Here is a 16,172-nt window from a genome sequence, read left to right on the forward strand (position 1 = left end):
CACCCGAGTAGGGTTGGAACCTAGTGGTTCTTTTGGAAGGGGGTTTGGAAAACTCAACTTGAAACTTTTCGGAAAGGGGAAAGGATAAACAGGGAAATGGATAGAAGATCTGCGAAGGCGGATAAATGAGGAGAAGATAAGAAGATACTTTGGTTGATACTTATTGATTTTTAGGATTTTGAAGGTGGATGGTTTTTGAGGGTGGTCGGTTTTTAGTGGTTGAAGTTGAGTTTTTTCCTCCTGCTCCTGTGTCTGTCGCCGGGGGTGAAGCGGAGGACGGAGCGGGCGGGCCGCGGCCCTCTACAGTGCCCCCCACAACTTCTCAACTACCCCTACAGGGGGGTTCCAAATTTTGGAGTTTTTTTTTCCAAAAATTCTTATGAAAGTGGGCTGATGCTGGGCTTTTTTTGGCCCATTTTTTGATGCAAAAGTCACATTTCACCAACCAGACCTGGTAACATGCATGATAATAGTCCAAAGTCATTGGAATTTCACTGGACCCGCTGCCAAGAGAGCAATGAAGAAATATTCTTCACATTGCCGCATTCCAAAGAGTGTACTGATGGATATGGCAATCATCAATAACTAAGGAGGTACATATTTGCATAAATACCTACACCTGTAGTATGTATGTACATAGATACTTTGGTCTCTAAATACATAATAAATATTCTATAAGTCCATAGTACATGTCTGTAACCACATTGTATGGTCTTAAAACCAGCTGTTCCAAATTTTGCATCTGAAAAAAATGAAACTTTTTTTGAGGCATTGCACAGACTTCAAAGTTATATTTTTGAGTTCTCCTACTTCTGTAGGGCTCAAAAATGTATAGTTTACATGTGATACATGTCTGGTGACTTTGAACACGTTGTTCAAAGTTCAATTGTTTTTGCAGGCGTAGGGTAGTTGAGAAGTCGTGGGGGGCACTGTAGTCGGCGTTGAGGCTGAAGGAAGAAGCAGGCCGTCTGGTGTTGGGCTGGCCAAGCGACACGAGGCGCGGCTGTGGGCCGACGCCTGCGTCGGCCCGCGGCGCCAAGAATCTCTCCTTCCTCTTCCGCATCCTCATCCTCGAACTTCGTTTGATGGCCGGCGGAGGAGCGCCTCAGTGTTCCCCGACATGGGCCAAGCGGAGCCAGCCGCGCTTTTTTCTGCATGAGGAGAAGAGAGGACGAGCATGGACCGGCCGAGGGTCGTCCGCGATCTGCAGCCCGCAGCCCGCCCCACCACCCGCTGCTCTCCGCGCTCGACAGTGGCGCACACTCTGCAAGACAAGCAGCCTGCATATCCGCGCAAGGCGGGGCAGGTGAGGGAACAAACCGGGACCCCGTGCGTCTCACCCGCCCGCAAGACCACACGCGGGAGCCCGTGGCCACAAAGGCCGTAGCGGGCCGGCGGCCCAGAGCCAAGAGCCCCACACCCGAGCGCGGGCCGACACACACTAACCGCAAAAGTGTTTTACATACGCACAAAGCAGGAAAAACGGGGCAGGAGAGCGCCGCAGGGTAAACATGGACAGCCCGCAGGAGGAGCCAAATACACACACACAAGAGAGAGGAAGAGAGAGGGGCTACTTTTTGTTGAGCGCAGCGATGCTGGAAGACGACCTTCGCAGCCCGCCGAACAGGGCCTGGAAGGAGGCCTTCCGCGGCCTGGTCCTGTGTCCGTCAACGGGAGACGTTCGGCGGGGAGACGTTCGGCGGGGGGACGTTCGGCGGGGAGAGGAGCGACGGGGAGATGAGCGACGGGGGGACGAGCGACGGGGGAACCGGGCCGGGACAGCGCCCAGGGTGGACGAGTCCGAGGGCCGCCGATAGGCGTCGGGCGTAGGGCTGGCATCCGGCGCGCGTCCGGGCCGACAGCGCCGACGGTCGGCGCCGGAGCGCAGATCATCGTCCTCGAAGTCGTCCTCGGCCTCGCTCGGGAGATGGGGGAGGTCGTGCCGGGAGCGCAGGCCGATCCGAGAGAGTCTCTCGAGCGCGGCGGCGGCGGACGGGCCGGGGCCTGAGCGCCGATGGGAGACGGAGTGGGGGCGGGGCGGGCGGGGCGCGGCGGGGCCTTCCTCGTCCTCGTCGGTGTCCTGGTGGTGAAGGGTGCGGGAGGACGCGACGCTGGACGGGTAGCGGTCGACGCGGGCCAAGACGCCGTTGGCGCGCCCGAGGATCCGGCCCATCGAGCTCGGCGGCCGGGCCCCCGTGTCCAGCCCCCCAGCAGCAGCAAGGAGGCGGCGCGGGCCGTCGACGGAGCCGCGGGCGGGGTTCGTCGGGGAGACGTTGGAGAGCGCGGTGGTCTGGGAGAGCGAGGAGGTGGGCAGCCGGGGCGGGGTCTTGGGGAAGCCTGCAGCGGAGTGGGCCGAGCCGCGCCGGACGCTTGTGGTGGCGGTATCGGGCCTGCTCCAGGCGCTTTCGGGGCGTGGGTGCGGGTCGGGACGCAGGGCGAGCATGCTGGGCCTGCGGACGAGGCCGAACTCGTCCACTTCCACGCCCTCCTCGCCCGGCCGCCGCGAGGAAGAGGAGGCATGGTGGGGGTTGGACGGGCCGGGGCCGTAGAGGGCGGGGCCGATCCTGCGGATCGAGGTGGCCGACATGCGGTTCTTGGCGCGCACGTGCTGGACGGGGAGGCCGTCGAAGGACAGCTCGCGGTGGTGGGTGAAGGAGATGGTGGAAGCGCGCTGGTGGTGGGGCCCACAAGCCGTCGCCGAGCGGGTGTTGGGACGCAGCGGCTCGGCGGGCTTGGCGCGCGAGAGCGGCGAGTCGTCGTGCGAGCTGATCGCGCTCAACGGGCTCAGGTCGATCGTGTGGCGGAGCTTGCTGGGGCTGTGGGAGTGGCTGAACCTATGGCTAGCCCGACTGCCCGACCTGTATATCTCGGCCGGGAGCGAGCCGCGGGTGGTGTTGTCGTCACCCGATCCGCGAGACGCCGGGTGTGGGTGGTCCTTCTGGGAGCGCTGGAGCTTGCTGAAGCAGATGAGCACCTCGGTCAAGTCCCTGATCTGGTCGTTGGATGTGCGGACGAGTTGGCTGTGGACCCGGGAGAGAAGGGCGAGGGTGTCGGCCATGAGGCGGGCCTTCTGGCCCGAGATCTGCCGCCCGGCGCCCGGCCGCTCGTCGTGGGCATCCCCACCGTAGTCGTCGTCGACGAGCTCCATTTCCACCTGGTGGGTGACGCTCGCCTCGTTCAGCTCGGCCAGGGACGCATCGACCTTGCAGCAGTTCCTGACCACCGAGCCGAGCAAGCCGTGGAGCGCAAGGCCGAGCTCGGTGTGCTCGGCGCCCTCGTCAGGGCCGTGGTGGTCGAGAGCCTCGTAGGCGCTGATCAGCAGCCGGTGGTGGTCGGCGTGGGGCGTAGGACTGAGCAGAGCAGTGCTGCCCACGAGGGACGAGCCTGCACGTGTTGGCGGACGGGCTGCTGCTGCTGCTGCTGAGCGGGTGAGGGTGTCGCTTAGCTTGGCCGACGAGAGCTGCCGATGGCCCAGGACCCGCTGGGATTGGAGCAGCTTGGAGGAGGCGCCCGAGCTCGAGGAGCGGTTGTCGGCGTGTTGGCTGGGCGAGGAGGTTTTGTCTTGGTATGTGCTCCTCAGCAGTTGCGCGAACGGCTTCGGCTGTGGGACGCCCCCTCCAGAAGCACCTCCTCTCAGCGTCCGGTCTCGCTCTCCTATCAATCTGGAGCGGGGCGAGCTGAGGACGAGGCTGCTTGGATGGGCGCTGATCCGGGAGGCAGCGCGAGCCGATCGGAGGTGGATGTCCTGATGATCTGTATGGATGGATGGATGAGTCAGTTGGCTTGAGTGTGAGTGGCTTTCGAGACGACACCACCAACCTTCTGATGTCCATTCGCTCGTCCGACTCCTCGACCCGGCCGAATCAGCCTTGCGCGGCGGCATAGACTGGGTGTTCGTGTATGTGGTGGTGGAAGTCTGGCCGTCGTCGTCGTCGTCGTGGTAATAGGTGGCCGTCCGTTTGGATATCGGGCTGGGGAAGGCGGTGCGGCTGTGGAGGGTTACTGCCCGTCGTTCAGCGGTGCGAGGGTCATACACTGAGAGAGATTTAGGAGGGTATCAGTAAATTAGGGGTGTGAGGGGGGGAAATGTTGGGGCCTACCGCCACCGAGTACTGATTGGGAGCGGACCAGGTCCCCGCCGACATCGTCCAAGGCGGACCAGCTGGCATGCTTGTTGCGGACGGATTGGTGTCTGGTAACACTGCCATGAACGTGGTGGTGGTGGTGGTGGCCATCGTATCGAGACAGGGCGGATTCGACGCCATTGAGTCTATGATCCGGGCCGGTGGAGAAGGTGTCGCTGTGGCGATACGAAGCCCGGCTGGAGTCTTGGGGCCGGGTGGTGGTGGTGGTGGTGGTGGAAGGGCGGATGGGGTTTGAGCGGGGACTGAGGGAGGTGTGGAGGTCGAGGCGTCGGAGCTGGTCTGGATGGCGCTGCTGGACGAAGTGGTCGGGCAGCCCGGGCCGGTGGCGGCGGGAGACGCTCTGGTGGGATTGGGGAGATTGGCTGGCGTGCTGGGATGGGGGGGGCCTGGGGGGCGAGATCTCTGGGGGTGGTCTGGCGACGATCTCGCTGATCGAGCTGGCGTTGCGCAAGGTTTTCTGGAACGAGTCGGAGCGTCGGCCTTTGACGGGCGTGGTCATTGTTTCGTCCTCTTCGTTCTGCTCGTGCATCTCCTCTTCTTCCTCTTCTTCTTCTTCTTCTTCTTCTTCTTCTTCTTCCCAGCACCTGCTCCCTCTGCGGTGTCTGGTCTCTGGAGGGTGGCTGGCTGAATTTCTGGAGGCCGTCCGGGGGTTGCGGGGGGCGATGGTATCACTGGATGAGGTGTGCATGGAGACGGATTCGGAGCAGGTGCGGCTGTTTCGGTGGGAGATGTCGGCAGGGTGGTGGACTGTGCTTGATGATGATGCGTGCTCATGGATTACTGTAGCTCGTTCGGGTGTGGTGGGTTTGAGGGGTGTGGTTCGTTTGTGGCGCACGCTGCCGTACTTCTGCTCGTCGTCCTCCGAGGTGCTCTCGGGGTCGAGGAGGCTGGCTTTGGCAGTGCTGGACGATATCTTGCGTGGGCTGGGGCTGGATCCTTTGGCGAAGGGGATGAGGCCTGAGCGGGTGGTATGGTGGTGGGGCAGGTTGAGGTTTGCGGATGATGTTGATGATGAGGATGAGGTGGATGGTGGGGGTGGGGGGAGTGCGGGTTCGGGTGGGTGTGTGGGTGGGGCTGGGTTGAGGGAGGCGTTGATGGATGCGAAGATCTGTGTGTGTGTGTTGTGTCAGTGGTGGGCTGGATGGTGGTGGTGAAGCTGAGTGGGTACTCAACTCGTTCGTTGCGTTCCTTCATGCCGACCAGTCTTCTGCTGGGCTGCTTGGGCTTGAGCAGTCTGGCTGTGCTGAGCTCGGCTGGTTGGTCAGCAGGGGCGGCCTGTTTCAGGGACCGATCGATCGTTCGTTTTGGGTTTAGTGGGTTTAGTGGGTTTCGTGGGTTTCGTGGGTTTCGGTTTTGGGTCTGGCTGGCCATCGTTGTGCTCCTGGCGGGTGGGCTGCTGCTGCTCGGGGGCGAGGGCAGCTGGGCGTTGGGGGTCGGTTTGAGTGCTCTAGCGGTGCTCGGTCGAGGGCGGCGACCAGCTGGTTGTCTTCTCGCCTGGCTCATCGTCGCCATTTCAAGCGACAACTCGAGACAACCATCGAACTCACCACCGAGCCAAAAACCAAAAACCAAAAACACCATCACAATATTTATTTACGTCATCTGTCTGCGGAACCACCACCGAAAGGGGGCCCCCCGACGTCATCCCGGTCTCCGTGGCGCAATTGGTTAGCGCGTTCGACTGTTACCGTCCGGTGCGATCGAGAGGTTGACAGTTCAATCCTGTCCGGGGACGACAATCCATCCCGCTCTTGGCCGGGGTGACGGTTAATGAGTTGGCTTTTGTCGGGTTACAGGGGGAGGTGGTCCGCCAACGGCCGGCCAATGTGGCCTTGTCGAACGCACCTCGTGTCCCACAAGGTTGATTATAAGGGGTGCACTGCCAAGTGATTTTTTTTTAAAGAAAACAACAAAAACTCATATCCCACTCCCACCTCACAAATCTCTGGCCCATGTTGCAGCTAACCCACCCCCCTGCAAGCAGTCGGAATCCCCTTCACTGGACAAGATGAGAGAACCAGGAACTGCGTATTCCAACTGGACATATGATAAATGGCCCTGTCCTAGAAATCACTAAGGATCAGTAGAACCCCAGCCACACCTCTCTTTCTTAGTCTAACTCTCTCCCAACTCCACCATTAGCCAGGAGGGGCACCCATAGCTTCCACTTATGTACATTGTTAGCAGTGTACATAGTTGACTATTTCCCCTCCAAGCTCTTTTCTGTTGGTTCAGTAGTTCCACAGCCCAAAGTGTTTTTTGCAGTGCACAAATAATGTGGAATTTATATGCTTCAGAGAAAAAACTTTGGTGAACAACTAAATCATCATATTAGAGATATCTGGATACAAAAGAGAATTCTGTTGAGGGTGATTAGATACCAAGTTGGAGATTCTCTGGAAAAGAGCATAGGTTTCTTAAAGCTCTCAAGAGAAGTTTGGCTTGGTCGCTTTTAGGCTGGTAGCCCAGCATCGGCCACATATCCTTGAGATGTTTTCGGTTCCTTGCTTTCATCTCCTTTATCCACTCGGTGTCAGATGCCTTAACGACAGTCACATCGGCAATTGCTTTCACATAAATCACCATCTTGGCTAGATCGTCGTCGTCGTTTCCTGTCAGGAAACAGACTTCGCTGAACACGTCCAAAAACAACAACTTCGTCTTGTACCTCTCGGAAGCCGTGTCTTGTATCGGGGAGGGCTGTTTTGGGCGCGCAGACTGTCCAGGCGTTTGCGCAAAGAAAAATCTTAGCGGGTTTGTGTTGAGTATTCCTGGGCATCACATCCTGGCCGTTAGCTCGATAGCAAAGCTGCGCGCATGAACTTTGAGCGAACCTACCATTGGTTCGGAGCGCTTCCGCTGGTTCCTCTATCGCAGGCTGTTCCTTTACATCCCAATTTGCAACTCGTCCCCCGACCACATTTGCGAAGCGCTGGAATAGTTTTTCAATCGAGTTAATCTTTCGAGCCTGCGCTTGCAAATATTTTGCCTCGTTGTCGTCTAGTATTCCTGGGTATCAAATCCCCGTTAGCTCGATGGCAGAGCTGCGTGCATTAAACTTCATTGAACGTACTACCGGTTAGGAACACTTCAAGTTGATTTTCCTTGTCTTCAGAAGTAACTGATTTGAAAAATAAAACAATGTTAGCTGTTTTGATCTGAGTGGCTCCCAGCATCAAACACTATATTTGATCCGATCTCGAGTGGTTCACTTACGAATTGATTCCAGGTAGGGAGGCAGTTGCGGTTCTTTTGAGAGTCTTTCATAGCCACCGTTCTCTGAGGACACTCCTCCCTCTTGAATAAAAAACGAGATTGACCCCCCGGAATGATAGTCAGTACACTACAGCCCATAGCTTTTGGATTGCGCATTCGGTCCGTATTTCTGTTCTGTCAAGATTCAAGCCAGGAAAAAAGAACACACGTTCATCGGGTAGCTCCCAGTAGCTGTCATCGTCACCGGGAGTGTGACGAGGACTGCTCTCGTCTTCAGAAGTAAACGGGATTTTTTTTAAAAAAAAATACGTTAGCTGTTTCGTTCTGAGTGGCTCCCAGCATCAAGCACTATGTTTGATGCGATCTCGACTGATTCACTTACAATTCGAGTCCAGGTTAGAGGGGTACCGTTCCGGTTCTTTTGAGAGTCTTTCATAGCCACCCTTCTCTGGCTCTGCGAATCACTTTCTCATTGAGATTGCTTGGATAGATTATAGATATTCACCACTTTCTGACTCACTCTTGAATACATGCAGTAACTGTGACAACATTCCTGATTTACCGACGGACACTCCTCCCTCTTGAATAAAGACGAGATTAACCCCCAGGAATCATTGTCAGTACAGCCCACAGCTTTTGGATTGCGCAGCCGGTCCGTATTTCTGTTCTGTCACGATTCAAGCCAGCAAAAAAGAACACACGTTCATCGGATAGCTGCCAGTAGCTATCATCGTCAACAGGAGCGTGACGAGGACTGCTGGAATCGGGCTTAATTCCGATCTCTCCCAAGTTTCTTTCCGATTCGACGCTTGCAGGCTGTGAGAATCCGAGCTTTCCCTGCAAAAACCCAGGGGCAGAGGCCCCAGCCGCTCCGAGTTTTCTTTCCCTTTCGATGCTTGCGGTGCTTTTGAGCAGCGGAGTGGCAGAGGCCCGATGGTGGAAGGGATGGCCAAGCAGGATGAAGTAGGGGAGCAAATAAACTAGGTTCATGATTCGCCTGTCTCTAGGCTTTTGAGAATGTATTTTGCGTGTGTGGCGATTGGGACATCGGCAAGGTCGTGGGGTATGGTTTATAGGCAAGCCCTCGGCCGACACCAACGGCGGCGGTTTCTGAGATCCAACTTGGGATTGCACCGGATCCGAGGATCCTGGTTGGCCCTCCCATCCTGGCACAGTGTACAGCGGTTCCTGAGAGTGTTGTAGTTGGGCACATTGTGTTCCAGCTTTGGTATTGCAGGGTGAACCCAAGCCCGGAGAACATTCTTGGCAGCCGTGTAACGTTTTCAATATACTAGGGGGTTTCAATATTGAATCAGGAGAAATCTGGCAGGTATTCTGGCATCTCAAGCCTGCGGAAAAGCTTCCAAAGCTAAAAATTACAAGGTGAGTCAGATCTGGCTTTACAAGTGCCAGATCTGACTTTACACGGCCGTCATGTAAATCAAAGTGTTGAATTTCTGTCTCTATCCACTCATCCCTAAAATCCCTACACTTTCTCCTTCCACCATTCCACCCTTTTTATCCTCCTCTATGGGCATGTTTTCAGATCAAAGATATCCAACACTTATGAGTCCACATCCATTCTGGTCATGTATGCTTTCTTGTAGACCTTGATCCCTGATTAGATTAGATTGTCAGCTTTCCATCTTATTGCTTATCCTCTTGTGTGTAGGGTTCCAATCCGGACCCCAAAGCTCCGGCGCTACCCAACCGGATACCAGGTTGAGTTGGGTCACGGGATGGGTCCCAAGATATAACCCGGTATCCAGTTGGGTATCTGTAAAAGAGAGGGGCAGAGAAGAGGAATTTCATTTCTTCAATCCTCTGCCCCAAGGGGGTTTTTCCTTGCCCTGAAACATGGCAGGGAAATATCTCAAGGAGAAATTGTTTTATATTGCTTCTTGGTTGTGTAAGGAGGGGGGAGTGGATCAACAAGAAAAAAGGAAAAAAAAATATGATGTTGGTCATTTGATGTTATTGACCTCAATGATGGCCTCAGCAAGCCAGTCTTTGAGGCAGATGAGTGACTTAAGTGTTTCAACCTTCATTTGATTTTGTGATCTTGAATGTATTGGCTGGCCAAAATCCCCTTTCTATTGGAGCACTGGACACCACTACTGCAAGGTAAGCTCATGAAGCCATTGTTGCAAGTGTTGGGAAGTCTTTGGAGTGTGTCTTCCAAAAGATTAGAGGGTCACAAGACTCCTCTTTGCATTTGGAGCTCAAGTAGCAATTGATCTCTTCATCAAGTAAGGGACCCCCTTTGATCAACAGCAAGCAACAAAGGGTAGTTACGTTACGTTGCGTTATCCGCGCGATTTTGGTAACGTAACTACCCCCGTTATCCGGGCTCCCCCCGTTACTTTACTAGTAACGGGGACATTTCAGGCCCCGCGTGTAACGTAACGGGCCTAATTTTTGAGGCCTGTTATCGCGTTATCCCCCGGATAACGCAATAACTGACCATTTAAGGCTTTTTTAGCCTCATTTTTTGCCCGTTCTCAGGGGCTCCGCGCGCCTGGATAACGCAACGAGAATAAAAAAAAAGGGCTTAATATGGTGCGCTAACGTAATCGCACCGCCGTTACGCGTAACGCGTAGATAACGGCAAAAATTCCGTTACGTTACCATTATCTACGCGTTACGCGTAGCATAACTACCCTTTGTCGCAGCAAGCCTTTTGAGGAATAGTTTTTGTCTGCTTGTCATTGAATTTTTTTTGTCTTGAAATATTTCCAAACCAAACTTTTCTTGCTAGAAATTTTGGGTTTAGGACGCGTCAACTGTTTATTTTTGGAGTCTGAATCAAGGTCAATTGGTTTGGGGTCATCTGCGGCGCGTTTAGGGGCCATTTCTGGGTGGTGGCAGTGATAAGAAAGCACAGTTACCCACCATCACACGTCAGAGCTTGGTAGCTCAATTTTTGGCCATACCCATCGGGTACCCAGCGTCGGAGCCGTATATGCCGGGTACAGATCTTGGGAAGGCAATACCCAGACCCAGGGCACCAGATTGGAACCCTACTTGTGTGTGTACTCTCTGCTGGGGATATTGATGTACCTTTTGACATGTCACAATGAGTTTGAGAAGTTTCAAATTCATTATTATTATCAACCACAGATTGATGCTTGTACATAGTCTACTTATAGTTAGCCCTGTACAAGAAATCAATCTTCATTGGTTCTCTCTATTTTTTTCTCCGCGCCCACTTGAGCTGCATACAGCCAGGTTGCCACCCTTGCTGCCCCTTCCTTGAGCTCTGCCATTGCTCATCTTTTGTATCTTGTTGGCGCTTAAGCTTGAAACTCAACACAAAGGGAAGTCCTCCACTGTCCAGGTCCAAAAATCAGGAAACAAATTGGACCTGGAAACTCTCCTTCAGACCTGATTCCCTTCTTCAAACAAGGCTCCAGGAGCAGGATGTTATGAAACATGATTTCATCCAAGTTTCTTAAATCCACACAAATGTAGAAACCTAGATCTAAGTTTTGGCGTATTTCCAATTCAAAAATAACACAACAGAAGAGCACACAATTTTGAGAGCAGTTGAAAATATCCTCAAAGACCCAAAGGCCCTATGGATGACCCTCCAGCTGTGCCGGAGCAACAAGCAAAAAAGGGCCGGTGGTGAAAGACTCTGTGAAAGAGCTGTCAAGGAGGGGCCTAATCAAGCAACTAGGGGGCTTCCAGGGAGGGGGCGGATGAAACCGGAACCCCTGGGGGACATTCCTGCTGGACATGGTGGCCGCCTCATATACCCGCTCGACCTTTTTCCACTGGGTAGTTATCCAGCCGCACTCGTTGCCAGCTCAACTACATAAACGCCACAGACAAAACCAACCCCCACGGACCGTCTCCACTGCCTTGGCCATTCTTGTTCAATCAAGCAGTTGGCTTCTCAACCGTCACAAGGCATCCAGGCAAGATGAAGCAAGCCCTGCCAAGAAACCCTTCTTGCAAGACTCTTCATAGCCGGATCCAGCGTCGCGACCTCCTTGTCAATGTCACACCAATGCCCACCGTACCCTTGGGGCCTCGCCACTGACGTGGACAGAAACATGACGCTGAAGGCTGATCAAACTGCCGCACCACCATTACAGCGTATGGCCCAGGTCACCCAGCTTCGTCCGCCAGACATCATCCCCACCCGCTCCTCCTCATACCGCCCACGCCGCTCATGCCCCTCTGACTTCAACCCCAACTGCTCCATCCCCTCAGCCGTGATCACCAACAGCTCAAGTAAGGAGAGCTAGCTCGCAGCCGTGTCTTGTCCTCGCAGCAAGAAGTACTGATCTTCTTTTTGGCACTCTTTCCCGCCGCTTCGCGATTGACTCTGTGTCCAGAAACGCTGCACTCTTTCTGGCCCATTCCTTGCGGCCGGTCAGAAAAATAACCCGAGAAGCTCGACTCCAGAGGTGTCTCCTCCACTTGGTAGACTCGACACCGCCCCGAAGGAGGCAGCTCCTAGCTGTACACAACCTCGCAAGCCTCGTAAGTGGAATATCGCTGCTTCTCTCTCGTCTCCTTTCAGTCCGCAGAGCCTTTCCTTATCGTGTATACCTCACGCCCCTCGCGGCGAGACGCGTTGATTGGAGGTGGTGTGCTTCTGATGCACAAAGAAACCGCACTTATTCTGATTCGGGGATGTACCATTCCGCCTCGCAAAAAAAAAAAAACTCTGGAGTCTCCCTGGGACCTAACTGTCCGTACGCGCATCCCAGGGGTATGCGCATCCCAGGGGAATAACTGAGGAGTGCTTGTTCTCCGATGCCTACACTGGGTGCACTTCGCTTGATGGGCATTCTTAACAATCCTCAGATGCCTGCGTCAAGCGAGCCGGGAATGAGTCCGATGCGCGTGTATGTCAGCTTTGCCCCTCGGGCGATCAGGTGATAGAAATTGAAGCCAGCCTAGCTCCTTAAAATAACCTCGAGCGGAACAGAACCACCTCCACACTTAACCTGCTGGCAGATTAAATTTCATTCTCAGAGTTCTGAAGTTGTTTACTACGCGAACAACAGGTACATTGTTGATTGATCCGGATTGATCGCATTTGGCGAAAGGGGGTATGTATGACTTAAAACCTGACATTTAAACTCATCATCTTGCGCTCCACGATCTAACATTCTTCCTCACCCTCTCGCTTTGTCTGATCTTTCATCCTAAACTTTAGTTGAGAAGGGCGGGGCTAAGGCCCACACCAAAACCAATCTGCTACGCCAACGGAAGGAGATCCCAAAGTCCGCCTACATACATGGAGAACCACGAGCTCCACAATCCCCCCCCGTTTCTCTGCCCCCCGCACCTTCCCCCACCTTGTTCAACCAAGCTCAGCCCGCGATCAACTTCACGCAGCTTCAACCAGAAGATCGATGCCACTGTGTTCTGCGACTCGTCGGTCCGCTCATGGCCTGCGTGCTCCTCCGCACGACCGTCTGTTGGAGCTTGCAAGCCTGGAGGAACCAGTGCCGGTCGCGCGATCAGATTGACTGGAATGATCAGGTTTTCCTCCTCACCGGCGGCAGCAATGGTCTGGGCAAGGTACTCGGGGAGACCTTGCCGTCAAATACATGACCGTCGTTGTCCTTGATATTGGTTTGCCCCACTCTTCAGCTACTCAATCTCCGCTTCTCTATTTTTCTCTGGCTTATTTTTTCTCTCTTTGTCTGCTGATGTATCAAGGGCTGATGTATTAAGGTGATGTCTCCAATCCCGTAGCTATCAAAGCAACAGCCAACTGTATTAGAGAATTGGATGGCTCCCCACAATCGCATCTAATGAATCATGATACAGGCATGTTTTATATAACATGCTCCTTGGTTTTGTATTGGTTGGCAATTTTAGATAATTAAATTCCATCCATTGTTAAGTTATTTTTTGCACCATATACAAATTGACCTGGGTTATAAATATCATAAAGTCATCATTCAAAAAGATGAACACATCATGAAATACTGTCACAGAGTAAACCAGTTGAGCTGGGAAGCTGGGATAACATCTTTTCCCCGGCTGTTCCTTGAACCTAGAAATTCCCATCTTATTCCAAGTTCTCCAATGAATATTCTTGTCATAACCTTAAATCCTCCCACCAAAAGTGGGCCAATACACTAACATTATTTGTTAGTGTAGTGTAGTGTAGCCAAAACCAGCTAACAATTTCAATGTTTTCTGTGATCTTATCTTTTTGCTAAAAATACAGGAACTTGCCCAGGAAATAGTGATAGATAACAGCAATGACTGTTATTTTATCCTGTTAGTAGCAATAAAAGGCATGTCATTGTTGTTATTGCTGTTATTTCTTGTTATTGCTATTATGGATACTTGTACCAGATATAACAAACAACATGAATTTGGGAGTCAATAAAATGGCTACGCTAACAGTTATTGTCCAACAGCGTTAGTGTAGTGCAGTGGCCCATGGCTGCTCCCACCCCACACCCTTGCACCCAGGCACACACTTTTTCTTCAATGGGGGGGGGGGGGGGGGGGGAGGGGCTGGCTGGTGAATCTGGCTTGACTTTGAACATGGGAGAGAGAGAGAAGATTGGGCATGACCTGCTCCCCTGCAGCGGCGAAGCCGCCTTGGCCTCTAGTGTGTCATTTATTTCACATATTTCCCACACTTTTTATGGGTTTTGGTTTCTCACCAACCCAAATATGTGCATACATTGAGAATATAAATAGTGATTCCTACAACATATATTTCCCCTTGGGGGAGTTTCTCATGATCTCATCTTGCCATTTGCTGATATCTCTTCTCTTCAGGTTATGAGCCCGCGCTGCCACCAGCAGTAGTGCTATCTTGCTAGTCACTCTCCCCATTTGCAAGCCCCCAGCAGATTTTATTTTATTTTCTTTTCCTTTACTTGACTTGCCACCATCTCACAGTGGAGGAATTCCCATGCAATCCGGGACCCCCGCAGATGTTGGTTTAGACCCGGAAAGTCTAGATTTTTGCAGGGAAATCTAGCTTTTTAGGCTCTAGATCACTTCTGGGAGACCCGCAGATCTCAACAGGAATTCACCCAATAACTGTTGATTGATCAAGAAGTCTTTAATTTGTTTTCAATCCTACAGTTTCAAACTTTATGGGTTTTTCTTTGCCAAGCCCAGCGGAATTGTGGTTCTAACACAACTTTATCCAAAAGACCTGAAAGTTTTGGTAACATTGTGCCATCAGAATATACCTTTCTCATTTTCTGCCTTCTAAATATCCAAGTATATTAAAGCTTCAGGTTTGTAGAAAAAAAATTCAAGGGTTTCCCCTGCAATTAAACAAATCACAAAAAAAAAAAAATCAAAGGTTCCCCCTTTTACAAAAAAAGCAATCAGAGGGCCAAATTCAACCTACAATCCCAGAAATACACAAAATAAAAGCAGGCCATACAACAAAAATGACAAAAAAAAGGTCCCGGACCCAGCCACCCAGCGCAGCAAGCTGACACACCGTGGCCCAACGCCCATCCCTGTCTAGCAGGGTTAAAAAGCGTTGGGAAGAAGACCCCCAGCCCTAAAGCACAGGGGGTTCAACAAATATCCCTCGCTGGACTGCGCAAATGCAACAGCGGACAAGGGTGAGACAACCCTCAAGCTGGAAGTACAGTACAAGAGTTGCCTGAGGAAATAACGATGCCATTGCATAGGTATTTATAGACCAGCTTGCCGGTATTCCCCCATCTTGCCCTCTCCTTGCAACCCAACTTATGGCAACGCCCGCCACGTCAAGGCCCCTCCTTTTTCCCAACGCCCGTTCCCCCTGCCTTGACACTACACAAGCGGCCCCCTCAAGCCATAACGCCACCGCCATTCCGGATCCGGTTTGTATCTTGACCAACGGTCGCCGCGGCCCGTATCATGATGAGGATGTGAGCCATTGGTCAACTTGGCCCTCACTACTAGGGTATGGCCCACTTCTTCATTGGGTTTTCTGACTTGTTTGATTTACATCCAGCTCAGCCCAGTACGCCTGGCCAGGGTTGCTGCTCGTCGGCAGCAGCAGCAGCGCTTGGACTGGCGTCTGGCTCGGGTAGGCGAGCCCCGCAAACCGACCTTTGACTCCGCCCAACAGCAAGAGCAACAACAAAAACAACAGAAGATATGACGGGGGCCGAGCGGGATGCCGCTGCACAGCGCGATCCAAGGCAAGTCTGGGCAAGAACGGGTCTCAACGGCGGCCAAGGGGGCCAAGGGCTGGACTATCTGCAGGCGGGCGCACAAGCAATGCAACCTGGAGCGCTTGGCGGGGCTATTCGAGCGTGCGACCCGGGAGGGCGGCGGGTGTGGGACCGGCATGCTCATGCGGGACCTCTCCCTCCGGCACGGCTGGGGCTGCTGAGTCCGTCATCAAAGACCTCAACCAGTCCCGCCATCTTAACAGCAACAAAAACCCCTCCGGGATCCCCGCCTCCCCTGAAAAATCTTCCTCCCCTCGATAAACAGAAAGACGACGTTGCAAGTCCGAGCTTCTCCTCGCTATCTACGAGCTCGGCCAATGCTTCCTGCGCGGCTGGGGGAGCAAGAAGGATAAACAGCTTTTCCGTCTCTCCTTCCCCCCTTCTTTCCTTGAGTCTCGCCGTTTTGACCCCTCAGACGTTGTATTTTTTTTAGGTGATCAATTACTTTGAGTTGGCGGCAAAGCTGGGGGGGGGGGGGCTGGGGCTCTGCAAAGCCAATGGCAAGGGCACCAAGAAGGATCTCAAGCTGGCAGCCAAGTATTACCGGATGGCAGCCAACCAGGGCATGGAGATGATGGGCTCGCAGTGGGTCTGGAAAGACAAGGTCCGTCCCTCCCCCTCCCTCCCCTCCCAGTGA

General features: G+C 53.3%; 5 protein-coding genes across 5 annotated transcripts; 2 read left to right on the forward strand and 3 right to left on the reverse strand.

Moving 5' to 3' along the window:
• Positions 1-1,570: 1,570 nt before the first annotated feature.
• PtA15_6A440 (uncharacterized protein) lies at positions 1,571-3,058 on the reverse strand (the record flags this gene model as incomplete). The annotated part of the gene is made up of 2 exons (XM_053170146.1): positions 1,571-1,970; positions 2,106-3,058. The coding sequence occupies 2 exons, from the start codon at positions 3,056-3,058 to the stop codon at positions 1,571-1,573; spliced, it is 1,353 nt and encodes a 450-aa protein (XP_053021366.1).
• A 1,007-nt stretch (positions 3,059-4,065) lies between these two features.
• PtA15_6A441 (uncharacterized protein) lies at positions 4,066-5,648 on the reverse strand (the record flags this gene model as incomplete). The annotated part of the gene is made up of 4 exons (XM_053170147.1): positions 4,066-4,625; positions 4,818-5,253; positions 5,319-5,420; positions 5,514-5,648. 4 exons carry the CDS (start codon positions 5,646-5,648, stop codon positions 4,066-4,068), a joined length of 1,233 nt encoding a protein of 410 aa, XP_053021367.1.
• Positions 5,649-6,518: 870 nt separating this feature from the next.
• PtA15_6A442 (uncharacterized protein) lies at positions 6,519-8,351 on the reverse strand (the record flags this gene model as incomplete). Its single annotated transcript, XM_053170148.1, has 8 exons — positions 6,519-6,916; positions 6,984-7,154; positions 7,219-7,266; positions 7,362-7,442; positions 7,570-7,632; positions 7,744-7,815; positions 7,882-7,941; positions 8,063-8,351. 8 exons carry the CDS (start codon positions 8,349-8,351, stop codon positions 6,519-6,521), a joined length of 1,182 nt encoding a protein of 393 aa, XP_053021368.1.
• Positions 8,352-12,128: 3,777 nt separating this feature from the next.
• PtA15_6A443 (uncharacterized protein) lies at positions 12,129-12,935 on the forward strand (the record flags this gene model as incomplete). Its single annotated transcript, XM_053170149.1, has 2 exons — positions 12,129-12,207; positions 12,535-12,935. The coding sequence occupies 2 exons, from the start codon at positions 12,129-12,131 to the stop codon at positions 12,933-12,935; spliced, it is 480 nt and encodes a 159-aa protein (XP_053021369.1).
• Positions 12,936-15,458: 2,523 nt separating this feature from the next.
• On the forward strand, positions 15,459-16,172 carry PtA15_6A444 (uncharacterized protein; the record flags this gene model as incomplete). The annotated part of the gene is made up of 2 exons (XM_053170150.1): positions 15,459-15,899; positions 15,969-16,172. 2 exons carry the CDS (start codon positions 15,459-15,461, stop codon positions 16,170-16,172), a joined length of 645 nt encoding a protein of 214 aa, XP_053021370.1.

The sequence above is a fragment of the Puccinia triticina genome, chromosome 6A (genome assembly GCF_026914185.1).
Source record: "Puccinia triticina chromosome 6A, complete sequence".
Lineage (NCBI taxonomy): Eukaryota > Fungi > Basidiomycota > Pucciniomycetes > Pucciniales > Pucciniaceae > Puccinia > Puccinia triticina.